The 27,500-nt window shown below is 39.3% G+C and overlaps 1 protein-coding gene across 1 annotated transcript in view; it reads left to right on the forward strand.

Moving 5' to 3' along the window:
- Positions 1 to 27,500, forward strand: part of LOC136246347 (probable serine/threonine-protein kinase DDB_G0271682) — a 113,521-nt gene that overhangs the window by 11,531 nt on the left and 74,490 nt on the right. The window contains exon 5 of the mRNA XM_066037740.1: positions 5,852 to 5,959. Within this exon, the coding sequence (XP_065893812.1) occupies positions 5,852 to 5,959 (108 nt within the window). The remainder of the gene's footprint in view (positions 1 to 5,851; positions 5,960 to 27,500) is intronic.

Consider the following 27,500-nt stretch of genomic DNA (forward strand, 5'->3'; position numbering starts at 1 on the left):
CCAAACATAGAGGTATTGGAATGTAATTTTTGTTGTTTCCTTGTGGTGACCACAAAGCCATTCCTAGGTAAACTGTGAGGTTAACAGTTTACTATGTTGTACCAGCCTACTTGTCTCAACCTGTATTGTAGTAGTAAAATGTGCGTACTTATAACCTGTTAGCCATTATTACTTTTTACTTGTGGCATTCACCTGTACATCTAGAAAGAACAAGACATCACTGCATCTCTTACAATTTTGAACTTAGTGATAAACCTCAATAATAAGGCCACTTTGTTTTATAGCTACACTAGCATTGGTACCCGCCCTACATGCAGGACCATCTCCACATGTGTTAATGCTGGACACAGACACCAAGCATTTAGCATTGGTACCTGCCTTACATACAGGACCATCTCCACATGTGTTAATGCTGGACACCTAGACCGAGCATTTAGCATTGGTACCTGCCTTACATGCAGCACCATCTCCACATGTGTTAATGCTGGATACAGAGACCAAGCATTAAACACCAGCACTGCTCATGTAGGTATGTAGCATGTATGGTGATGTTACTTTTAAAGAACTTATGCCATCCCTCAAGGTAGGTAAAATCAGTGTACCCAGGGACCAAGGACCCGGGAACCTGTGGGAATCCAACTATTCTTGGAATTTTATACACTTCACAACATTCTATACTTGTACTAGGACAAGTAGTCTTGCATGGACAATCCACTTTTTCCCCATCATGGTGTCTCCCTTGATGTTTATACCAATTAGAAATTATAAGCGTTTCTGGAAAAGTGTCTGAAGCTGACTGCACTTTATATAGGCCACTTGCCTGCATGAGCATACGTACTAGTCTATTATGCCGCCTAGCTACTAGACTAGTTTAGAAGCATTGTGCAAAATGTATGAAGTCTGGTTGTCGAGCTGCTGGAACTTGCTTAGTTTGGCTTAGCTAGTAATCGCTATTTACATAGAAAATTTGTTTGCACAATATTTCTAAACTTTAGTAGCTAGGTGACATAATAGACTAGCATGCTCATTGTGCAGCAGGTGAATGGTTTGTGAATGTAGTCAGCTTCAGATACTCTTTCATAGGGGTAGGTAAAAACATTGGACCCATTGACCAAAGACCAGGGGACCCGGCCAGGGATCCAACTCTTCTTGGAATTTTAAACCCTTCACAAAATTCTATATTTATACTAGCTACCTTTGCAAGTAAACTTGCATGAATAATCCACTTTTCCCCCCATCACGGTGTCTCACACAATGTCTCACGCGATGTTTAAACCAAGTAGAAATTATAAGCACCTCTGAAATCAAAGTGTCTGAAGCTGACATTTATAGGCCACTCGCCTGCTGCACAATGAGCACACTAGTCTATTATGTCGACTTACTACTAAAATTTAGAAACATTGTGCAAATGCACCACGATGTATGAAGTCTGGTTGAATGTCGAGCTGTTGGACTGAAACTTGCTTAGCTAGTAATCGCTATTTTCCGTGAATATTTGTTTGCACAATGTTTCTAAACTTTAGTAACGAGTCGAAATAATAGATTAGTATACTCATTATGCAGCAGGCGAGTGGCCTACAGTTTCAGACACTTTTTTCAGAGGTGCTTATTACTTCTAATTGGTTTAAACATAGTGTGAGACACCATGACAAGGGAAAAAGTGGATTAGTAATGCAAGTCTATACTTGCAAAGGTACCTAGTATAAGTATAGAATATTGTGAAGGGTATAAATTATAAGCAGAGTCAGGTCCTTGGGTCCCCTGGTCTCGGGTCCTCAGTCCCAGGTCCTCAGTTCCTGGGTGCACTGTTTTTTACGTACCCCTTTCATAGGCGCTTATAATTTTTGGTGCAAATATCGTGCAATACACTCTGATGAGGGGAAAAGTGGATTGACAATGCAAGACCACTTGCAAAGGTACCTATATGACCCGGGGACCAAGGACCAGGGGACCTGCAGGAATCCAACTCTTCTTGGAATTTTATACACTTCACAGTATTCTATACTTGTATTGGATTAGTCCTACTGTTTTTACCTACCCCATCCTGCATACTGAAATTAATGATGTAAAACAACAAAGTTATTTGTCTGTGGTTTTGAGAACAATGTAGCTCATTTATTGAGTGAGTCTTGCCTACCAGTGCCTTCAACGTGTTGTAAAGAACAAATAAAAACATTGGTGCCTGCTGTACATGTAGGGACAACAAATGTGACATTATTAGTATTCTATATTACTGTGTAGCATACATGTTGATAGTGCTTTGAACATAATCCTTATGTCATCCATATAGTGACATAATGAACATGCAGGGTTAGTTGAACTACATGCAAGCTAAGGCCATTACAGGTGGTGTACACATAACACAGTTTCTGTCTCTGCATGACATTTACCTTACTGTCAACAAAAAGACAGAAATGAACTTGTGCATAATTTAAAGGACATTACTAAAATGCGGAGCAGACTGGGAAAGCAGACTTACAAATGAACTGGGAAAACTTACTCCAAACGTATATTTACCACTCCTGAATGATATCAGATGCTGCAGTGACTGTAAATAAACCTCTGAACATTGTCTTGAAACTTGTATAAGCTGATATTAAGTAGAGCTGTACTGATAATCGGATCAGCCTAAATATAGGCCACTGATATTTATAGCAATTTTTACCAATATCGGCATCGGTATAGAACAGTATCAGGACCGATATTTATACAGCAATAGTTTGTATATAAACGGATTATAATATTGATTTCCTATGTTATTCATGTGGTTGTTCAGTGGCAGCGGCTTATTTTCACTCTACAGCAAGCGCTACATTATGAGCAGCCATACAAATACATGCAATTCTATTGTTTGTTGCTGGAAAGCTTATCAGTCTTAAACAAAGCAGTTATATATAGTACCTTTGTAATAAAAAGAAGAGTCACAGGATAACCAAGGAAACCGACTGTACCAGCCTTCACACAAGCCAATAAAATGCAGAGTAATGCAGAAATATCTGTTTAAGGCTTCATGGGAGTATGTATAAAAATGTTCGTGGGTGACTAATTATCTGGATTGCACAATAGAAACCCAAGCCACCATCACCACAGGCATAGAGTGAGCAATGAATATATTCACATGTTGTTGAATAGTAGGTAAATGTATAGTTTAACTATGACTTTTATTTGTAATGCAAATATCGGATCGACTATCGGCTATCGGCTTCTTTTGGTGGTATACATATCGGATATCAGTACATGCCAAAAACCCATATCGGTACAGCTCTAATATTAAGCACCGCGCTTAAAACTGCTGTTGAACGTCATTCCTTCTGTGCTGAATTAAAAGTGCATTCTTCATGGCGTGACTTTATAATGTTGTAAACAAGCCAAAGGTGACTTGTTGAAGTGATGCTGTTATTAATAATAGATTTGTGTTCAGGTTAATTGCTACATAGCTTTGCAGCTGCTTCTCAGGTTACGGAAGGTGATAGGCAGGCTTCAAAGTCACACCACAGTTTTACTTCACCAGCTGGTAAGGCTGACTGCAACAATAAAATGTGCTATAATTCAACCATGTTTACAGCACTGATAGTGACAATTTCACCCGTGACTGCTATTACCTGAATTTATTAAACCTAGTTATAAGTACTGGGCTTGTTGTTGGCTCGACCGTGCTTTAAAATCATGGGTAAAAGCTTTTGTAAAAACCTTTGTTGTGTGTAGTATTGTTTATGGGATGCTATACTATGAGCTATACTGGTATTTAGGCTTGTTTGAAACAGTCCATTTACGAGTCTGTTCTGCATTTAACCATGTCCTTAAGAGAGTGTCACTAAAAGGAAGAATGGGAAATGAGGAAATGGGAAACTGAGTATTTCTTTATAGTTTGTTTTCGACGTATTGGCAGTATTGCTAGCAAGTGAAGGCATCAAAAGTCATCAGTGAGGGTGCAAGCTGGACGCCAAGTGCATAGTTGAAACTTGATCAATTTTTTGGTGTTCTACAGTAAGTGCAACTTTGCTAGGAGTAGCTAGAGTGATAATGAACAAGACTGAATGAAAGCAGCTCGTCAAATGATCTCAGTGTTGTGCAAACTCGACCTCATTCTTCCGACGTGTGACCTCAGTCAATACATATTTGTGTATCTCATGCTGTGATTATACTATAGTGTGATTAGTCTACTCAGTGTCACACGTTCTCCAGTCACTACTGCTAACACTGGTATATTGTATGTATGATGTTGTAGCTATCATCTGATTGCTCATGACATTTGTATTTACCATGTGATTAATGTAGTCTCAGATGTAGTGGTCGGTGAAGTAGTAGTAGAACAATGAGTGACCAAGGGAATCTCTTACACTGTATCATAATCACAAAATGTTAATTTTAAATCATGTACGCTACTACAAACATTGCAAGGTGCAATACGATAAGTCACCTAGCTCGCTATACAGTCATGATAGTACTGGCAAGCATATACTGATAGTGGATTGGTGTTTTGACATTACCATATCCTTAAATAATCTGGATCATCTTTCTTGGAACACATTATTTGATATTTTCTTTTTGAGGAAACTGACTACCAGTAGCTGGCTAGTGAGATTTCACTCTACCCAAGCTACTACCATGTACAATTACCTCTACATATATGCTGATTGCACATGTGTCATATTCACATACATAAATTCATATTACGTTACCATGTATATGTGTAATTAGTGGCTACTTACATTCATGATTCTTGATAAATCATAAGTGCCGAACTTCAAAGCAAAAGATACAGTAGTTGCACTAATGCCATAGTAGTGTTGATAGTGACTTGATGCAGTGACAGGAGAATTTGAGTTCAGTAGGAGGTACACAAATATGATTGAGATCACATGCCAGAAGAATGAGGCCAAGTTAACACATTTTGAAGAGCTGCATTCAATCAGTCTTGCTCATTGTCACTCTAACTACTCCTATGGCTGTAGCAAAGTCACACTGACTGTGGAATGCTGAATAATCGCTTCAGATACCAAGTTTCGACTATGCACTTGGCTTTATGTCCTGCCTTGCACCTTCACTGACGGCTACTGATGCCATCACTTGCTAGCAATACCACACAGAATATGACAAAAGTGCACTATAGAGAAACACTCTGTTTCCTATCTCCTCATTTCCCATTCCGGTTTCCTAATTTCCCATTCCTCCTTTTAGTGACACTTGATTTAAGATGGTTTAGTTGATGTTACACGTGTTTCCTAGAATAACACATAATGTATTGTAGCACATCATTCCTTTTTTCTAATAGCATGTATAATTTCACTTATTTTTCAAATATTGTTAATTAAAAAAAATGTTGTGCAAGCAATGTGGATTATGCTGAGATGATTGCATATACACTGAACACTGTAAGGTTTGACACTATGTTTGTTGAAACATTAGAATGAAGTCATTTCTCTTCAGTTCAAGATAGTATTACAGCATGATTGGATATTATTGTAGTTGTAATATATAGAAAAGATTTGAGTGGTGAGCAGTTACATTTATTCTAGCAGTGAAAAAAATAAGGGATTATCCATTATTTTCAGTGTTTTTGCAAGATTACAGAGAGTAGGTTAGGGAAGAGGAAAATTCATCTGTACATTGTTTTAAAAATATGGAGGCCTGACTTATAGGAACTAAACACTCGGGCTTCTATACAGATAAATGTGTTATGTCATAATGTACATATTGAAGTACAGTACATATGTGTAAAGATGATAATTATCATTGGATAGTTAGTGCACTAGTAATGACCATATTGTGTTGTGGAATTAGTGATTGTTGTTATGGTTACTAGTAGGTGTAGTGTGGATGATGTAATATCATGTCATATATATGTTAGGATGAGAAGGACAGACTTCACAAAGCTATAGATAATGATGATATAGACACCATTAAGACAATGATGGAGGAGGGGTCAATTCATGTTGATGCTTGGATATTGTATGCAGTAAGTATAGTTCTAGTTAATGTCCACAATGATGTAATTTTATCAAATTATAATACTGCTAATCACATATATTATGTGATGAAGCAATTGATTAGATTTTTATTAATTTGTGAAAAAAATCACTGGGAAGAGTAGGAGGCTAGATAGCCTATAAGAACACCCCCAAGGGATGAAGTGAAAGTGGAGAAAGGCTCATGGGTGTTCTGTAATAAGAGTACATTTCACAATATTTTCCATAATAACTTGAATATTTATGAAATTTTCTGGTATAATCTGAGTATCATTTCTCACACTGCTTGTACATGTGGTTTAGCATATTTAGTAGTGCTGCATAATTATTCTATTGTGAACCATGGTAATAGTTCGTAACAGAGATTGCTTGGAATTTTTGCAAACTCCTAATACTATAACCTGAAGAGTGACTTTAAATAGCAGACTTGGAACACTCAGAAGATTTATTAACTTAGAGAAATGGTATTGTTTTGAAAAAAAAAAAAAAAGATCTGGGTGAAATTTGGGGACATTCAAATATTGAAAATGTTTATCAAAATGTTCATCTTCATATTATTTTTCATTATTCATACGAAGTATATTCATCTTATTGTTTCAGAGGTTTACAGCAAAATTTAATGTGAAAACTATGTCCATGACCCATTCATTTATAGACCTGCTCGTTATCCACTTGATATAGTTCAGAGATTTTTCATCTCGTGAACAGAATTACGTAATTTATTAAATCTGCCATATTGGAGCACCACAATCTCAACTAAGGGTGACCTCAATCATAACAATGATTCAGTTTGTCGTATGTGATTGTAATAACCGAACTGATCCCTGTCCTGGCAGCAACCAAGACAAAAACATTTCCTTTCATAGAATACCAGCAGTTCACGACAGAGAAGGGCAGAAAGATTACGAGTTAAGAAAATGATGATAAGATGGGTATCTTGCTGTTATTCATAGAGAAGACCTCAATATTCATGCTCTAGATAAGTACAGAATTTGTTTGAAGCGTTTTTGGTCTGGAAAGCCTGCAGATTTGTACTACCAAACAAGCCCAAACTGGCTATCAACTTTGCACCTTGGACACTGAGGTAGTAACAGTGAAAACATTTCGAGAGCAGCAATTGAGAGGTATAAACGAATATGGGAAAGAGACCAATGTGAACCAGGAAATGGGAGAAGTGCTACCCACTGTAATGGGTAATGAAATTGATTTGATCATTTCTGAAGAGGTGAAGCTGATTGCAAGCGAGCAAATTGAAATTGCACATCAATATTTTAAGGCAAAGGAGTCAAGTGATTGTGAGTATTCCAGCAAAGTAGCCTTGCTGGAGAAAGAACTTGCTGATAGTAAAGAAGCCATCAAATCTTTGAATGAGCAACTGCAACTGATAGATTAGAAGCATTTACGAGGTTCCTTTACAGAAGAAAGTCTGTTTAATGCAACTGATGATGCCATGAGTTCATACTCTGCCTTACTGAATTTTAAAATCTTAAAGGCTATTTTTGAGCATGTCCATAAAACTTTACCAAGTGATGGGATCACCAAGTTGTTTCCTTTTCAGGAATTCATGTTTGTGATGCTTAAGCTTCAGGTGTTGTGAAGGTCGAGTGAGTGACAAGCATCTCACTGAACACTGTGGCATTTAAAAAATATATATTACCAGGAGATATAGTCTTGGCTGATAGAGGATTTGACATTGCTGAGTCAGTGGCTATGATGCAGGCACAACTTCACATCCCTGCTTTCACAAAGGGAAAGCAGAAGTTGTCAGCAGCAGAGGTAGAAAGCACTAGGCAGATAGCCAATGTTAGAATTCATGTGGAGCGTGTTATTGGTTGTGTTCGCCAAAAATATTCTATATTGTGTGGTATTATTCCAATCAATATTGTAACAAAGAGAGTGGGAGAAGAAATCCCAGCCATTGATTGGATAGTATGAGTATGCTGTGCCTTAAACAATGTATGTGTGTCAGTTGTACCATTTGAATAATCAATTTTAGAAATGATGCATTATAATTACATACATGAATCAGTAAATTATAATTATTGCGATTTCTTGTTTGTCTTGTGTCACGAAGCCAAGTAGTTCTAGCTATTCGATCCGGCGCTTCAGTTCTCAATACTCAGTTTAGCACACTCAATTGCAGACTAAATTTTGCACACAGACACAGAGTATTTATACAAGCTGTAGTGCTAAGGTCAGCAAAAGATCAACTACACAAGCTTACAAAGCGAGTTAATTACCTGTACAAAACTAGAACAATAAAGAGACAGAGATATGTCAAAACAACCTATTGATAACTTACAAAAATAACAACGAAGACAGGATTAGGTAAAAACACCTGGCTAATTACACTAATAAGCTACAAAAAGTAATTATATATGCATACAAAGAGATAATTAATGTTAATTAAGTATGAAGTCATAGCTGTTTACAGCCTGCTTCTTCACATCCCTCCCTCCTTAAGCTGATGGCTGGGGCTGCTTGTAGTCACTGCCATTTGCTCAGTTAGTTGCAGTGTTCCTCTAGATAGCCCATCAGCATTACCATTCTTACGACCAGAACGATGACATATCTCAAAGCAGTAGGGTTGAACAGCTAGTGCCCATCTGGTAAGTCGCTGGTTGTTGTTCTTCATTTGCTCTAACCAGGAGAGTGGCTGATGGTCGGTCTCTATAGTGAACTTCTGTCCATATAAATAAACATGAAACACTTGTAAGGACCACACAATCGCAAGGCACTCCTTCTCAATTACAGAATAATACTTCTCTCTAGGCAAGAATTTTCTGCTAGCAAATGCCACTGGATGTTCTTCTTTGTTCTGATCTATCTGACTTAAGACAGCCCCGAGTCCTTGTTCAGAAGCATCTTTCTGGAGAACGTAACACTTAGTAGGCTCAGCAACCTTCAAAATGGGAGGAGTAAGCAACAGTTCTTTCAACTTACAAAAAGCTCTCTCACACCGGTCACTCCACTTAACGTTGTCGGGGTTCTTTGCCTTGGTCAACTCTGTTAAAGGCTCCGCAATGGTAGCAAAATGTGGCACAAATCGTCGATAGTAACCAGAGAGGCCTAAAAATGCTCTCACCTCCTTCTTGGTTGCTGGTACTGGGTAGTTATCCACTACTTCAAGCTTCTGAGGGTCTGGTTTCACAGTTCCTCCTCCAATTACATGACCCAGGTAGTGTACTTCACTCTTCCCAAACTGACACTTGGACATATTAACCGTTAATTGAGCCTTCTGAAGACATTCAAGGACTTGACACAAATGGTTAAGGTGTTCTTCCCAGGAATTACTGAACACAAAGATGTCATCGAGGTACGCCCTAGCAAATGACCAGCATTCTCTGAGCACATGATTGATCATCCTCTGAAAGGTAGCAGGGCACTATGTAAACCAAATGGCATTATCTCAAATTTAAATAGTCCAAATGGTGTAGTGAATGCAGTCTTGTCCTTTGACTCTTCAGCCATTGGTATTTTCCAGTAGCCCTTGGCTAAATCAAGTGTTGAAATGACTACTGCTGGCCCAATTGTATCAATGAGCTCCTCTATTCTAGGCATTGGGTAGGCATAAAATCTGGCAACTTGATTCAACTTGCGGTAATCCACACAAAACGAATACCCCATCTTTCTTATTGACAAGAATAATTGGTGAGGCCCAGGGGCTAGTTGAAGGCCTGATCACACCTGCCTGTAACATTCTGTCAAGCTCCTGCTGAACCTGCTCTCTCTGGGAATAAGGCACCCTGTAAGGCTTCTGTTGTATTGGAGTTACATCTCCCACACTGATGAAATGCTTAACAAGGGTAGTCCTTCCTGGTTGGATGGCTAGTACCTGTGGAAATGATAACAGTATTTCACACAGTTGCCCCCTTTGTGGTTCGGAAATGTTCAAGTTCACTTCCTGGACCCCATCTACTTCCAAAGGAAAGAACTGTTCCTCACCGGTCTCCTGCCAGTACTGAGTATCTTCTGACTCTGGAACAGCCTCAGCTGGGCCCATGGCCATTGAAACAGCCTGTACACTGGGTTGAGATGGCATGACATACCACTTCATCATCAAATTTACATGATAAACTTTTCTTTCCTGTCTCCTACCTGGAGTCTCGACCTCATAGTCAACAGTGCCCAACTTCCTTGTGACCTTGAACGGGCCAGTCCACTGCAACTTCAGTTGATTTGCTCTAGTGGGAAGTAGTACCAACACCTGGTCTCCAACCTTAAAACTTCGAGCCTTTGCTCTTGTGTCATAATATAGCTTCTGCTTCTCCTGGCTCCTGGATGAGTGTTCAGCTACCAGCTGTGCCATGTCTGCCAATCGCTGCCTCATCTCTACCACATATGTATTCACAGGAACTGCAGCTTCCTTATCTCCGGTCCACCCTTCTCTCAGTACATCTAAAGGACCTCTAACATGGCGTCCATAGAGTAGATCAAATGGGGAAAAGCCAGTTGTTTCCTGTGGAACCTCACGGTAAGCAAACAATAAATATGGCAAATACTCATCCCAGTCCTTCTGACTTCTGCTTACAAACTTCCTCAGCATACTCTTCAGGGTCCCATTAAACCTTTCCACCAGCCCATCAGTCTGGGGATGATATAGGGTGGTCTTGATCTTCTTGATATGAAGCAGCTGATAAATTTCCTCAAGTAGACTCGACATGAAATTCGTTCCTTGGTCAGTCAGAATTTCATCAGGCACTCCAACATGAGAAAAAGGTTTACTAGTTCTCTAGCTACTCTAGGAGCTTCCACACTTGGCAGAGGGATGGCGTCAGGGTAGCGGGTAGCATAATCACAAATAGTGAGGATAAATCTGTTCCTCTCTGTGTACGGGGTAGTGGCCCAATGACATCCATAGCTACTCGCTGGAAGGGCTGTTCTATTACAGGCAAGGACACCATCTTGGCCCTGGGGGGAGACTTAGGATTACTCTTCTGACATACCTCACGTGTCCGACAATAGTTAGTCACATCTGTGAAGACTTCTGGCCAATAATAACATTGTAGGAGACGATTCTTGGTCCTGGTGATCCCCATGTGGCCAGCCATTGGTACATCATGAGCTAACTGTAACACTGCTTGTATGCACTGCTGGGGCAACACTAATTGTTTACAAGTTCTTACGTCCCCTTCTGATGACCCCTCAGGTCTCCACTTCCTGTACAGCAGCCCATCATGGTAGTAAAAGCCAACTCTAACATCACTCCCCTCTTCTCCAGCCTCATCCCTGACCCTAGTCAATGTAGGATCAGTGGTTTTCCATTGCCTTATGTCATCAGCATTAGCCTCCAGTGGACTGTGTTCCTCATCTGTGGAGGTTGGTAGCTCCTCCCTCCTTTGCTCATTGCTCTCCTCTATGGGATCACTCACAGTACTGCACTCACCCTGAGGATTACTGTTAACTGGTATGACCTCATTGTCATCACCGGGTTCTGGTCTGCTACTTTCTTGTGCACCAGCAGTAGAACTGTGACTCCTTCTTGCTTGGGCCCTGGTAGTGACCAATACTGGCTTGAGTTCATAAATGTCTGTACCTAGCAGCACAGGCACTGGTATACCAGGAGCAACTACTACCTTAGCAACTTGTGACCATTGCCCCAGCTTAAGGTTCACTTTTGCAGTTGGGTAGCTCACCATATCCCCATGTACACAAAGGATCTTCTCCTGGTTGTCATTGTCTAAGCAGTTAGGGTGGATATAATCAGCTGACACCATTGTCTTGGTACACCCTGTGTCTATCAGCATTTGGACTGGCTTACCATTCAGCATACCACGACGCAAATACTTTTGGCTCTCCTTATCACAAGCCTTTCCACTCAATCCAGCATTGGTTTGCTCACGTCCCTGATGATCTGGGCAACTATACATTAAATGTCCAAACTTTCCACACTGAAAACACTTCTTGTCTCCTCGTAGATTGGTTTGGCTTCTGCCATTTCTCATCAGATTGCTCTGGAGTCGATCTTTTGAACCCAGACTGCCAGCTGAGTTCTCCAGAAGATGTGTGCCAGTTCCAGGTGGGGTTGAGGAAGATGTCTTGAGATTTGTCTTCTGGTTACCCTTACGAGCTAGAGCATAGTCATCTGCAAGAACTGCAGCTTGTTGGATTGATGTGGGTTTTCTCTCATGTAGCCAAATTCAGAGGTCATCAGGTACACTGACAAGAAACTGCTCAATCATTACAAGCTCCTTTAGTGGGACAGCCTGACTATCAACCCATCGAGTAAAGTGATCTCCCAGCCGGTCAGCATACTCCTGATAAGATTCCTCACCCTTCTTACGGTCCTGTCTAAACCGTTATCGATATGTCTCTTCATTTATTTCATATATCTCCTCAGGATTCCCTCTTTCACCTTCTCATACTGGATTGCATCCTCTGGGGTAAGAGCTGCATACGCCGCCATCGCTTTGCCACTAAGTAGCCCTGCCACTTGTGTTGCCCATACCTCTTTTGGCCACTTCTGTTGGGTTGCAATCCTCTCAAAGGTAGCTAAAAAATGTTCCACATTGTCTGTTGCAGTTAATTTCTGGAGCATAGGCTTTGGTAACTTTGCCTTTGCTGGGTCACCCATCTCTTCCTTTGGCTGGGTGTCCTTGAGAGCCTTCATCTCTCGTTCATGAGCCAATTGTTGCTGCTCCATCATATCAAGCAACATCTTCTGTTGGGACTGGTGCTGTTCCTGCATAGCACGATTCTGTTCCTGCATAGCACGGTTCTGCTCCTGAAGCATTTCCAGCACTCCAGCCAACGATGATCCATCAGAGTCTGCACCTTTATCTGCCCCCTTGTTAGTCGGCATCACTGAGTCCTATATACAAAATGTAGGAAGACAGAGAACAACTGCTCAATGCAAATTGCTAGACTATAGACCTTTCAGGGTACCGTTATCACTAGAAGCCATGGTACCACAGCGGATGAGCTTCGGGTTACAATAATCAGTAGAGCTATCAATCGCCACGCAATTAGCTTTAACTGATCCCACCGCTGCCACCAAATGTCACGAAGCCGAGTAGTTCTAGCTATTCGATCCGGCGCTTCAGTTCTCAATACTCAGTTTAGCACACTCAATTGCAGACTAAATTTTGCACACAGATACAGAGTATTTATACAAGCTGTAGTGCTAAGGTCAGCAAAAGGTCAACTACACAAGCTTACAAAGAGAGTTAATTACCTGTACAAAACTAGAACAATAAAGAGACAGAGATATGTCAAAACAACCTACTGATAACTTACAAAAATAACAACGAAGACAGGATTAGGTAAAAACACCTGGCTAATTACACTAATAAGCTACAAAAAGTAATTATGTATGCATACAAAGAGATAATTAATGTTAATTAAGTATGAAGTCATAGCTGTTTACAGCCTGCTTCTTCACATCTTGCCTTTTTCTTTATGTTTGTTACTGTTTCGGCAATTGGGACAGCACCATTTTCCTTTTGGTATAGACCTACTACTCATATTCAAGTATTTGAGATGGAACCACTTTATTTTACAGTCATTATTGTCTCAGCAGATCTTTTCCCCTCATCTGGACCACTACAGATACAAAACGTATCATCTTCATTGGTTGATAGCGCCCTGTCCTTTTGCAACTCCAGACTGACTACTAGTCGATCACCCGTCTAGATCATTGGATGATGTTACAGCTGGCTGCGTAAACCAGTGGCCTATAATCTCTGGCAACAAGCAAGTGACAAAGAACTGCTCAGATTTCAACACACAGCTATCCCAAAATGATTCACTTCCTTTAATGTGCTCAACATACAGACTAGGTTCCTTCTTAGAAGATTCAAATGTGAGCAAACAAAAATTACAGTGCAGTACATCACAAACAAACATCTGCGTTTATACTTGGTAATAGTGAGCACGACTCTGATTCAGATGAAATGAATCACCTTGTTTGACCAGACAAAACTGACCATCATTGTCTACTGCATCTTCAATGCTATCCTCACGGTGACAGTAAGGACACTTCACTTCCAGTACACGCTTGACACAACAGTCACACTACACAATACCATCAGGGGAAGCTCCAATGTGTGGCCATTTTGGATTAATAAACAGTCCATTTTCTGAAACCTGTAGGTTCTGATGATCTTTCTTGGCGGCCTTTACATACTCCTCTACTGCAAGCTTCTCATGTTTCCTCCCCCAATCTATTTATTTGCTTGCTGAATACAAACAACTCAGGGTAACAAATTCTTTTAATAAGGCTCTTTGATGGATTCATACTATCTATGTGGCACTCTACTTTCATATTGGAAGCAGTAACTCTTCCAGCTCGGTACTTAAACCAAAGCTTGGAATTTGCTTGTTTCCTCGTTTTGGCCTCAACCTTCTCAGCCTTTTCAAGGGTAACAGTAAGAGAAACATTTTTACATACATCAAGCAAAAGGTGGTATTCAAATGTAGCATACTCTGGCTTCTGAAGTAGAGTAATAAGCTGTGGGAAAGTTGACAATTACATTGCAGAAATGTATCAGAATGCTCTGAGACAACTGATAGCACAAACTTTGACCCAGTAATACTCAAGTTATTCAAAAGCTGTGCTAATTCTTCATTTGTTGACCTTATGCCTTCTTTAGATTTCTCCTTAGGACTATCACGCCCATCAATTATGTCATCTAGTTTTTGCTTTTTACCTCGTGCAGAAGTAAAATCAATGTCCTTAACTGGTAGATACTGTACTGATTTCAGTGAGGATGGCAATATATGAGCACACTGGCCATAAGTACAGGTTCTCCCTCCTTCGATTCTATTAACTGCTTCCAAGTAGAACAGCACAGCAGCTACATGAGTGCACACTTCACCAAGCCATGCCATGCAGTTACAGTGTGCACAACAGACTTGACCATCTTGCTCTATTATCGGCCCACACTTCAGAGGAGTGTCACTCAATCGTTGGGAGTGAAATACCTGCAAACAAGCCGACAAGTTACACTCAATTTGTGGATTATTCCTTACCCTTCCAGTTGTAACAAATTCTTTTACCCAGCCACACACAAATTAATTGTATGCCTCTAGTCCCTTTCTTGCTACAAACTGTTCTGTTGTTATAAAACTAATCCTGAGCACCAAATATGACAACAAGTCACAAGCGTCCACAGTAGGGCAATCGTTACTTCTTTCGAGATATCTAAGCATACTGGTACAGAAGGGACTGATTCCACCAATTATTCTGATCTTATGTAAGTAATGAGACTTCGCTTCATCTGACAAACTACTTGCATACGACGATATAGTAATATCTGCTGCTTCAGAAATCCAAAGTCATTGTTCTACGAGCATTGTTCTAAAGTAGCAGTGGTGCTCCAATATGGCAGCTTTAAGAAATTACTCACACGATGAAAATTCTCTATAGTTCTAAGTTCTCTTCACCGTTATTTCCGGTGGTTCCATATAACTAAAGAAGTCTTATAATAACAAAATATACTGGTTTTCTTTGTATGATTGTGTGCACTGGTGTTTGGTGAACCATGTTGAAGTGTTACTTAACTTAGTTACTTTAAGACTGTAGCAGTACTTTTCATATTTAAACAATCACATATTAAAATGTCACTGATAAGGTTCTCTTCACATATCTAATTTGCTGCAAAAGGCCATATATATAGGTGCATTCATCATTTGTGCTGCCTCTGCTTAGCAGCACTCATGCCCACTTATTCATTGTCATGAATTTGATTCATTTCCCTATCCACACAAAAGGGTATATACTAGTAGGATTGGGCCATATTGAAATCTCCTCCCAAGGCTATTGTGGAGCTTATTAACATGATACATACCACGGTATTGAAATGAACTAAAGCAAGTATACTTAAAAACAGTTCACACATTATAATATTATCTAATCCAAAACAGCCAAGCTGTAAAAAAGTGTGCGGCCCTCAGAAAGGCTATGGTGAAAAAAGATGTGAAATCCAAGGTGGCGGCCAAGAAATGGCTGTGATGGTAGGTTAATGGTAAAAATTTTAATAACGACAATCCAGGTGAATTTTTGTGCCGCTTCACAAAATTTACCTAAATTGTCATTATTAAAAATTTTACCATTAACCTACCATCACAGCCATTTCTTGGCCGCCACCTTGGATTTCACATCTTTTTTCACCATAGCCTTTCTGAGGGCCGCACACTTTTTTTACAGCTTGGCTGTTTTGGATTAGATTTCATTTCTTTTTGTATTTGTATACCACAAAGCCGGCCTATGGCCAGCTTTGGGACTTTTTTAACCTATGTTTTTTTCTTTACTACAGGAAGAAGAAAAGATGAAGTAGATGTACTTTAAATATTTTATCAGTAAATGTACAAATTATATATACTGTATAATACATATGTGACCGGATTTGCGAAAAGGGGTCTTCCACACACATCCAATTTGCCAACTTTGACAATTGATAACTTCAGATTGGAAAGAGCTATTGCCTTGAATTTTTGGCAGTGGTGAGCACCACTATAGCTGAATACATGGTGAAATTTTCAGGTTAATATGTTACTTGAACACTGAGTTATGGTCTCCAACGTTTACGGAATTGGATGCGTGTGGAAGACCCCTTTTCACAAGTCCGGTCACATAATATTATATTGATTACAGAAATCTCCATGGTGGTTTCTTTGTAACTGAACACTCTACAAGGTGACTTCTTCTAATTGCTCTCTCTACAGGGTGAATTGTTTGTAGCTGAACGATCTACAAGGTAACTTCTTCTAGCTGATCTCTCTACAGGGTGATGTGTTTGTAGCTGAATTCTGTATAGGTGATTTGTTTGTAGCTGAGCTCTGTACAGAATGGTTTCTTTGTAGCTGAACTCTCTTAAAGGTAACTTCTTCTAACTGATCTTTCTACAGGGCAATTTGTTTCTGGCAGAATTTTCTACAGGGTGATTTCTTTGCAGCTGAACTCTCTACATGGTGGTTTCTTTGTAGCTGAACTCTCTACAAGGTAATTTCTTCTAGCTGATCTCTCTATAGGGAGATTTGTTTGTAGCTGAACTATCTACAAGGTAACTTCTTATAGCTGATCTCTCTACAGGTTGATTTGTTCGTAGTTGAATTCTGTACAGGTGATTTGTTTGCAGCTGAGCTCTTTACAAAATGGTTTCTTTGTAGCTGAACTATCTACAAGGTAATTTCTTCTAGCTGATCTCTCTACAGGGTGATTTGTTTGTAGCTGAATTCTGTACAAGTGATTTGTTTGCAGCTGAGCTCTTTACAGAATGGTTTCTTTGTAGCTGAACTCTCTACAGGGTGATTTGTTTGTAGCTGAAATCCCTACAAGGTAACTTCTTCTAGCTGATCTTTCTACAGGGCGATTTGTTTGTAGCTGAGTTCTCTACAGGGTGTTTGTTTGCAGCTGAATTCTCTACATGGTAGTTTCTTTATAGCTGAACTCTCTACAAGGTGACTTCTTCTAGCTGATCTCTCTACAGGGTGATTTGTTTGTAGCTGAACTCTCTACAGGTGATTTGTTTGTAGCTGAACTCTCTACAAGGCGATACTTCTAGGTGGTCTCTCTACAGGATTCCTTGTTTCTAACTGAACTCTCAACAGGGTGATCTGTTCATAGCTGAACTTTCTACTGGGTGATTTGTATGCAGCTGAACTCTCTAAATGGTGGTTTCTTTGTAGCTGAACTCTCTACAATGTGACTTCTTCTAGCTGAACTCTCTACAAGGTGACTTGTTTCTAGCTGATCTCTCTACAAGGGTGACTTGTTTCTAGCTGAACTCTCTACAGGTGATTTGTTTGTAGCTGAACTCTCTACATGGTGGTTTCGTTGTAGCTGAACTCTCTACAAGGTAACTTCTTCTAGCTGATCTTTTTACACTGCATATTTGTTTGTAGCTGAGTTCTCTACAGGGTGATTTGTTTGCAGCTGAACTCTCTACATGGGAGTTTCATTGTAGCTCAACTCTCTACAATGTGACTTCTTCTAGCTGAACTCTCTACAGGGTGACTTGTTTCTAGCTGAACTCTCTATAGGTGATTTGTTTGCAGCTGAACTCTCTACATTGTGGTTTCTTTGTAGCTGAACTCTCTACAAGGTAACTTCTTCTAGCCGATCTTTCTACAAGGTGATTGAGTTTTTTGCAGCTGGACTCTTTACATGGTGGTTGCTTTGTAGCTGAACTCTCTAAAAGGTGACTTCTTCTAGCTGAACTCTCTACAGGATGATTTGTTTGCAGCTGAACTCTCTACGTGGTAGTTTCATTGTAGCTGAACTCTCTACAATGTGACTTCTTGTAGTTGAACTCTCTACAGGGTGACTTGTTTTTAGCTGATCTCTCTACAGGGTGACTTGTTTCTAGCTGAACTCTCTACAGGTGATTTGTTTGCAGCTGAACTCTCTACATGGTGGTTTCTTTGTAGCTGAACTCTCTACAAGGTAACTTCTTCTAGCTGATCTTTCTACAGGGTGATTTGTTTGTAGCTGAATTCTCTACAGGGTGATTTATTTGTAGCTTAACTCTCTACAAGGTGACTTCTTCTAGCTGAACTCTCAATAGAGTGATTGATTTTTTTGCAGCTGAATTCTCTACATGGTGGTTTCTTTGTAACTGAACTCTCTACAGGGTGATTTGTTTGTAGCTGAACTCTCTAGAGGGTGATTTGTTTGTAGCTGAACTCTCTACAGGGTGATCTGTTCATTGCTGAACTCCCTATAAGGTAACTTCTTCTAGCTAATCTTTCTACAGGGCGATTTGTTTGTAGCTGAGTTCTCTACAGGGTGATTTGTTTGCAGCTGAACTCTACATGGTAGTTTCTTTGTAGCTCTACAATGTGACTTCTTCTAGCTGAACTCTCTACAAGGTGACTTGTTTCTAGCTGATCTCTCTACAGGGTGACTTGTTTCTAGCTGAACTCTCTACAGGTGATTTGTTTGCAGCTGAACTCTCTACATGGTTTATTTCTTTGTAACTGAACTCCCTGCAAGGTGACTTCTTCTAGCTGATCTCTCTACAGGGATATTTGTTTGTAGCTTAACTCTCTACAGGTGATTTGTTTGCAGCTGAACTCTCTACATGATGGTTTCTTTGTAGCTGAACTCTCTACAAGGTGACTTCTTCTATAGCTGATCTTTCTACAGGGTGATTTGTTTGTAGTTGAACTCTCTACATGATAGTTTCTTTGTAGCTGAACTCTCTACAAGGTGATTTCTTCTATAGCTGATCTTTCTACAGGGTGATTTGTTTGTACCTGAACTATCTACATGATGGTTTCTTTGTAGCTGAACTCTCTACAAGGTAACTTCTTCTAGCTGATCTCTCTACAGGACAATTTGTTTGTACCTGAACTCTCACATGATTGTTTCTTTGAAGCTGAACTCTCTACAAGGTGATTTCTTCTAGCTGATCTTTCTACAGGGTGATTTGTTTGTAGCAGAACTCTCTACAAGGAAACTTCTTCTAGCTGATCTCTCTACAGGGAGATTTGTTTGTAGCTGAACTCTCTATACATGATTTGTTTGCGGCTGAATTCTCTACATGATGGTTTCTTTGTAGCTGAACACTCTACAAGGTAACTTCTTCTATCTGATCTCTTTACAGGGTGAATTGTTTGTAGCTGAACGATCTACAAGGTAACTTCTTCTAACTGATCTCTCTACAGGGTGATTTGTCTGTAGCTGAACTCTCTACAAGGAAACCTCTTTTAACTGAGCTCTGTACAGGGTGAATTGTCTGTAGCTGAACTATCTACAAGGTAACTTCTTCTAGCTGATCTCTGTACAGGATGATTTATTTGTAGCTGAACTATCTACAAGGTAACTTCTTCTAGCTGATCTCTATACAGGGTGATTTGTTTGTAGCTGAATTCTGTATAGGTGATTTGTTTGCAGCTGAGCTCTTTACAGAATGGTTTCTTTGTAGCTGAACTCTCTACAAGGTAACTTCTTCTAGCTGATGTATCTACAGGGTCACTAGTTTGTAGCTGAATTCTCTACATGGTGGTTTCTTTGTAACTGAACTATCTATATCTATAAGGTGACATCTTCTAGCTGATCTTTCAACAGGGTGATTTGTTTGTAACTGAACTCTCTACAAGAAAACTTCTTCTAACTGATGTCTGAACAGGGTGAATTGTTTGTAGCTGAACTCTCTACAGGGTGATTTGTTTGTAGCTGATCTCTATACAGGTTACTTATTTCTAACTGATCTCTTGAATTCTGTTCAGGGTGACTGCTCTATTAGGATGACTGCTCTATTAGAGTATCTCGATCTCGCACTTGCTACACCAAGTTGGATTTCGTGTTATAACTCCGTGGCTTTAAGTCTGATTCTTCTACACCATTGAAGAGCCTTTCTAAGATGATAACTCCATCTGTACAGCGATTTTCAAAGCATTACCCCAAGTGGTTTATCTGGTAGGCGTGGCAAGCATAATAATAATCATAATAATAAAAGAAAAATTAGCTAATCTCGATTGCTTAATTGTTACACACTGTTGCTTTTTTCGCTGTATCTTCCTGGTTTTTAGCTCGATTTCTTTCAAACCACAAAGGTTTGAGGTTCAATAGTTAACCTATTCACCCACCGATTTTCAGCTTCTTCCCATACGCGGTTTACCCTGTAGGCGTGACAACATATTGGTGTTATTTTTCGTGCATAATCGCTCATAACTCTTTGCCTGTTTATGGTATTCCAGCCAAAGTTGGTACAGAGATGCGCCTTTATACCCCCCTTCTGTGTGCAAATTTCAAGGCAATCGGATAACGCGTTCGCGTTTTATAGCAGTTTTTGTAAGTGTGCGAAAAGAGGAAGAAAAATAAGAAGAAAAAAAACACGAAGAAACTAAGCCAATTTTTGAAGTCGCATATTTCAGGAATGCCTGAAGCGATTTCGCTCAAATGTGGAATGTGGAGTACTGAAGTTGGAGGGAGTGTACACAGCAAAATTTGTCTTGTTTCATCAAGGCAGCACAGAGCTACGGAGGTGCGAAAATTGCGTTTTCTTTCTTCCTGTCAATATACTCACGGGGTTGCGCGCTGGCTTCTTGGGCCGCACGACACACTACCGTGTGTCTTGATTTGAAGTCTGTTTACTACTTTGACAACAACCAGCCTAACTTATGGAGATGCCATGGAGTGTATATAAATCTTGAAGGAGGTGAATCATGAATGACTATAATATAGCTAGCAGTTGGTTTACTAGCTAAGGCTTGTTAATATTGGGCCAGACTCTTTATACCACAACACAGTAGTGCTGCATCCAGCTGGTAAGTGCCTCTTATGGATTCTAAGGGTCCCTTGAGTTAGGCTTGTTTGCTAGTATATATAAGGAGGCTGAAATACTGATTAACAAGTACTATAATTATGGCATTGTTAACATAATTGCAACAAGAAGCAGCTGTATTTCTGCCTCAATATCACAATACCTGTATAGCAGTTATTTTAAACAAGGTGGCATCTGTTACTGTCAGCTGTAATATTGCCTTGTTACCTTCATACCAGTATATCGCCCAACACTAGATACTAGTCTTGTTAATTTAATATTAAAACTATTTACTGTATCAGTGCCATATTGTCTACCCGCAATTTGTAAATATGCATGCCTCATGCTGTCAAAAAGTTGCTTACAGCATTGTTTCCATGTGCTCACCCAAGATAATGTTATCTTTCTGATATTTCTAATGGAACTCTTATTCACATAATACCTTCCAAAACTTGTCAGCTTTCTGCAATTTAATGTATAGTGTGTTATTACAGTACAGACCACTTACAATTCACACACGTGTAGCATTTTGCAGGTCATGCCATGCATTTTTCTGCATGAGGAATGCCACTGCCACGAGTGGGGAATTCCACGGCCATGCATGGGGACATAAGTGCAAAATAATATCCAGAGCTACACATGGTAAAAGCCATGGGCAATACTTACATAAAGAACACAGCATGATTTCTTCACTAGTAGTGGCATATTTCATTACTACATAAGTGTAGTGTAGCTACGTACATATAATGTAATTTTACAACCATTATACTGTACATAAGTATAGCTACTTACCCTGTCTTTTCAATGTACAGTAGATATATTTACATCACTATCTACCAAACTCTGGCACCCGTCTACTGCAAGAGCAACAGCTAGGATCGATTTCTCGAAACTTCGAAAAGAACTCTCCGTAATTATAATGAAATGCACTTATATATAAGTACAGTGTATATACCTTCTTGTTCACACGGTTCCCATATGTACGTAGCTCAATACGTTGAGGTCAAAGTTCATGTACTGGACACGTCTAACCAATTGCTACTCCACCTTCAAGGTCCTCTCACAACAAATTCAGCAAAAGCCACAAGGTATTGAACCAACAGTGTGCAAAATTTCATTCGAGTTTAGTCAGCTTGCTACATTAGAACTTCTGATTATATCACCACTTAATTTATTAGTGACAACATGTAACAATAATACATGTAACAAATAGAGAGCTGCAGCATGATGATTCGAAGTCTACTCATGGTACAGCACATCTGAAAGGGATGACACTGAAGAAGGGAGGGCACGGCAAAGTGTAGTTGTCACTCTATAGCTTAAAAATCAACAACAAGAGGTAAAGTGAACATATAGTTATACTTATAGCATTTATCAGTCAGGTAGGCTATGAAATATATCATTCTAGCTTAAGACACACCTGGCCATTGTTGTAAACATGTGCCATGCATGGTGTACAGCTCATGCGTGTGAGTATTCCAGGCCATGCGTGTGAGTATTCCCGGCCACACGTGTTGGCATTCTCAGCCACGAGCGGCAGATCCCATGTTGATGTGTGGCGACACACATGGCCATGAGTGGTAATGTGAAGTTGTAAGTGGACTGTACCATATCATGTTGTACTTTTTGTATAGCACTGTTGTATATAGTTAGTTTTAGTTGTGTAGTTGTACAGTTGTGTTGAATTGTTTTGTACTAGTATATGTGTCGGTATGTAACTGTCTGTATATACTGGAATGGAAGAATGGTATTGGCTGAATTCCAGAACAGGGGCGTAGCTAGACGTTTAGTGACTGTAGGGCCTAGGTGGGGCATACCTTCTCATCAAGTCCTCCCATGCAATATAAATACACGACATACGAGTCCATCTCACTGTGGACTCTTACATATCTATATAGAAATCTTATTAAAGTGCATGGTTGTGCCTAGCTAGCTAAATATACTGCCACACTGTTGTTTCTGCAGCTAATCGACCCTACAACCTACGCTAATGCTCGGTCAGCATGTAATTTTACCTAATTTCTTCTTCCACAGTTCTCACGAATTAACTCTTGATCCAAATTTTAATCGGCTAGCAACATGTCACACATCAGCACTGCAGTGTTGGAGATCCGCTTAACCACAGCGGGCATTAAAAGTAATATGTAGTAGCATGTGCCTCATCATCTTGACAATCTCCTTAGTATCATAGGTCCAATCACTATCAGCTCACTATTCACAACCTTATTGCAGTGAGCATTAAAAGGAACACTTCATTTATTAAACCTCTTACACTTCTTCTTTCAAGAACACCTCACTCAACACCTGTCATAGAGTAGTATGTTATCACCTTGACTTGATACAATCACGATGCGTACAGCCTCATTTTACTGACACCTTCCCTCCAACTCACACATTTGAACTCGCGATCACGTGATAGTGGGCATTTAAAGGAATTTTAATTTTCTTTGTCCGCTGATGTTAGTAATAGCGAAATAACAAGAAATTGTATCTGCAGCGATGATATTCATATAAAAATTTGCATGGTAGCGTTGTGAAAAATCGTTGCGCATCGAATCACGTGACTTGCAACATTTACTGACGGTGGGGCCTGGAAAGCTGACGGTGGGGCCTGGAAAGCTGACGGTGGGGCACAGGCCCCAGTGGGCCCCAGTGTAGCTATGCCACTGTTCCAGAATCCATAGAAGTAAGAATCTAGTCAAAAAATATTGGTAATGTGAATATTGCATGGCTGCACAATCAACTTAGTGATGATGTAGGCTACATATTCCTGCAACACACAGCATTGTGTTACTGTGTGCATAAAGAAGACTATTCTCTTTGGTTTGCTATATCATGATCAATCCATAGCTGTATAGTGGCTTTTGGAAGATAACCACCTGTTTCTGCACCACTTCATATATTGCCAATCACAATGATATCTAATCCTCAGTGATTCCTCACCACGAATTTATCCACATAGTGCTAAAAACTAGATTTCCTGTAAACAATGTTTTACCTGTGTAACCTTATATGTGACCAGATTTACAAAAAGGGGTCTTCCACACACATCCAATTTACCACCTTTAACAACTCATAACTTCAGATTGGAAAAGGTTTTTGACTTAAAATTTAGTCAGTAGTGAGCACCAACATAGCTTAGTGGATTGAGAAATTTTCAGGTTAATGTGTTTCTTGCTTGCTAGGTTATGGTCCTCCACGTTTATAGAATTGGATGTGTGTGGAAGACCCCTTTTCGCAAATCCGGTCACATATAGTAAATGATGACAAAATCAACCCATTGATGGATTTATAAAATGTGACCGTCTCAGCAAAAACCCGACTTGTTCACACAAGCATGCGTATTGAGAAAATTGAAATAATAAAATAATTCGTAAAATTACGCATGCTACAAAAAAATTATGCAAGTTATTATCGGGCCAGTACTTGAAGAAGGAAGACTCAAATCGATTGAAACTATATACTATCTTATTCGCCTGTTCATGGAGAGTTTGAAAATCTTTGTTTCGTTTCTCTAGCTCCAACGGTATGCGTGTCACGTGCGTTTGTTTACGATGTGGTAAACGTAAACAAAATCGTCATCATTTTGTCTACCAAACCGCCTTCATATTCATATGCGCAATTATCTACAGGGATAATACTATACCTTGGCTGATGTGCTGATCCATGGTGAACGTTTTAAGCCAAATCGCAACATTGTAGGCTAACCCAAACGGAAGTTATGGCTGCAAATGTAAGCGCCTGTAATTTATTTTCAGTATAGTCGCTGTACAAATCGATGGTTGAGTCCTTGGGTTTGTGGTCTGCTGCTAGTCATCCTATCTTGCAGGATATTGTTTTGAGGACAACCACCAGGAGTGGCATTCTCGTGGCCTAGCATACCGCCATCTGCTAGAGCAACTCTCTGTTTGTCTGTGGTGCCACAATTCCCGGACATTTTTACATCTATTTAGCCTGTTGCCTGGTAGTCCTTTGTGGGAGTTGAACTCTGTTTCATGCTCCCACTCCCTGTAGTTTGGACAGTAGTCTGCAGGGCTTTCTTGTTAAGGCCCCTGTCCGGGGGTTTTGCTGTGTGTATGCTGGCGGTCCATGCAGTGTTTTTGTAGGCCTGTGTAGGCTCTGTAGGTTTAGCTGCTTTTTCTTTCTTCTGTTTTTTGTCATTTATAAATTAAATTAGGTTTAACTTCTAGCTAGAGATCGGGGAGGATGGGAGTGCCATTAGGGCTGGAATAATATTATAAAAAATAAATAAATAAAAAATAATTAAAAAAATTATTTTGCTCTTCCTAGTGTCTATCGCTATAATTCCAAAACTACACACCACAGAAGGCTGAAACTTTGGTGGTCCATTCCTTGGATACTGCAGATATTGCTGAGTAAATAAAAAAATTTTTTTATTGTGCGAACAAGTCGGGTTTTTGCTGAGATGGTCACAAATATAAAAATACTAAACAGACTAAAAATTAAAAATTTACAAAGAGGGATAGGGATCGCTAATAAAAGCCACCAAACAAGAAGGGATTGCTGAGGTGGTACATCCTCATATAATTTTTTGCCTTAATAGAAGAGTCAAAATAGGGATTTGTTGTTTACATTACTACCCCAGCAATTATTCTTGTGTGGTGACTTAACAATCCCTATTCCTCTTTTTAAACTTTCATTTTTTCTTTATCTAGAGAATGTACAATATTTATTACTGGATTAAGGTTAAGGTTGGAGTTAGGGTTGACTCACTCTCAGTTAACATTTTAATAAAGTGATAACATCCAGCTCTATTTGGCTGTAAATGGGATAAAATAATTATGTGACCCGCTAAGTGAAAATCTGACTTGTTTGCATCATTCTGTTTTTTTGAGATAAATGCCATTGAAATACAGTGGGTAAAGAACACACACTACATACATTTTATGCATGTTTTAATCACTTCAGTAAACAGTGAAAAAATTAAAAACTCACTAATATACCAATGGATTCACATATTCATGGAGTGTAAGCAAATGTGAGTTACACTGATGCATGTTTTGGTTACGTTGTGGTAAAAGTAACTGTATTGTTGCTGTTTCTAAGTTTGAACAACCTTTTTCTTAATGGAATCGGTATATTTAGACCACAAATTATACCTAGATAAATGCCCCAGTTCATGATAAATAGAATTTCACAAGTTCCAACTCTGTATCCCATTACACTTGAGACTTATGATCAATTACACAAGTGCCTGTAAATTTTTCCCATATAAGCACTGTACAAATCAATTAATTTGCTCTTCTTGTTGCCTATCGTTGTAACTCCAAAAGCACTTACCAGATAAGGCTGAAACTTTAACACCCTATTGGTATTTTCATCTAGACAACAAAAAATGTCATAAAATCAAGTTCGAGGAAAATGCTAACAAGTCAGGTTTTCACTTAGCAGGTCACATATAGTAATATCCTTGTTTTTGTCTCCAACTGTTAATACAACTACTGTAATTATCAAAGTTCTAGTAATGTTGTTATTACATGTTTCTTAGTGAATTGTGTGCTTGTGTGATGGTGTAATCATTTGATGTTTGTTTGTCTTAATTGTTGGTTTGGTGCTGTTTTACATATGTACATAATTTCATAATTTCGTACTCTACTGAATTAAGAAACTGTATGACGCTCATCAACTAGGGGAGAGAAGCATCACAAGGGTTGTTGACACAAGCAGTTGATACATGTAGGATTTTGACTACTGTCAAAGCCTTGTTTACATAGACAGCAAATATTATAAGAAAACAAATTAGTTAGATTTTTAAACATAAGGTTCTGTGGATTGTTGTAGTACTTAAGCAAGGTCATAATGTATGCATGGCCGAGTTGTTTAGAGGGAAAAATCAATGGCCTTTAGTCTTATCTGTTGAGTACTCTTAGAGTTAAAACAAGGTATATAGAGCAGGAACAGTGAAACAATTTATTTGTACGGTAACTATATTAACATACACTTGGTGTATGACTTGTAAGTGAAATGGTCTGAAGAGTCGGAACTTGTCTCATTGTATTGTGAACAGGGGAATATGTCAAAGTGAAGTGTTTTACTCATCAATGCTTATGAGCAAGATGGCTATAGAGGCTTTCAACTTATGATCAAATTACATTAATTTATGAGCATAGCATAAATCATGTTTACCTACGTATGACAAATACTACATTACACCATCAGACCAAGTTTTGATGTGAATAGTTCAATGACTAAATAAGCAAATGCAGTATAATGCATAAATGGCACTAAGATGTTCTTACTCTCCATGAACAGGCAAATGATTTGATATATAAATTTATTCAATTTGAGTCTTCTTTTGCTG

This window comes from Dysidea avara, chromosome 2, assembly GCF_963678975.1.
Source record: "Dysidea avara chromosome 2, odDysAvar1.4, whole genome shotgun sequence".
In the NCBI taxonomy this organism is placed as follows: Eukaryota; Metazoa; Porifera; class Demospongiae; order Dictyoceratida; family Dysideidae; genus Dysidea; species Dysidea avara.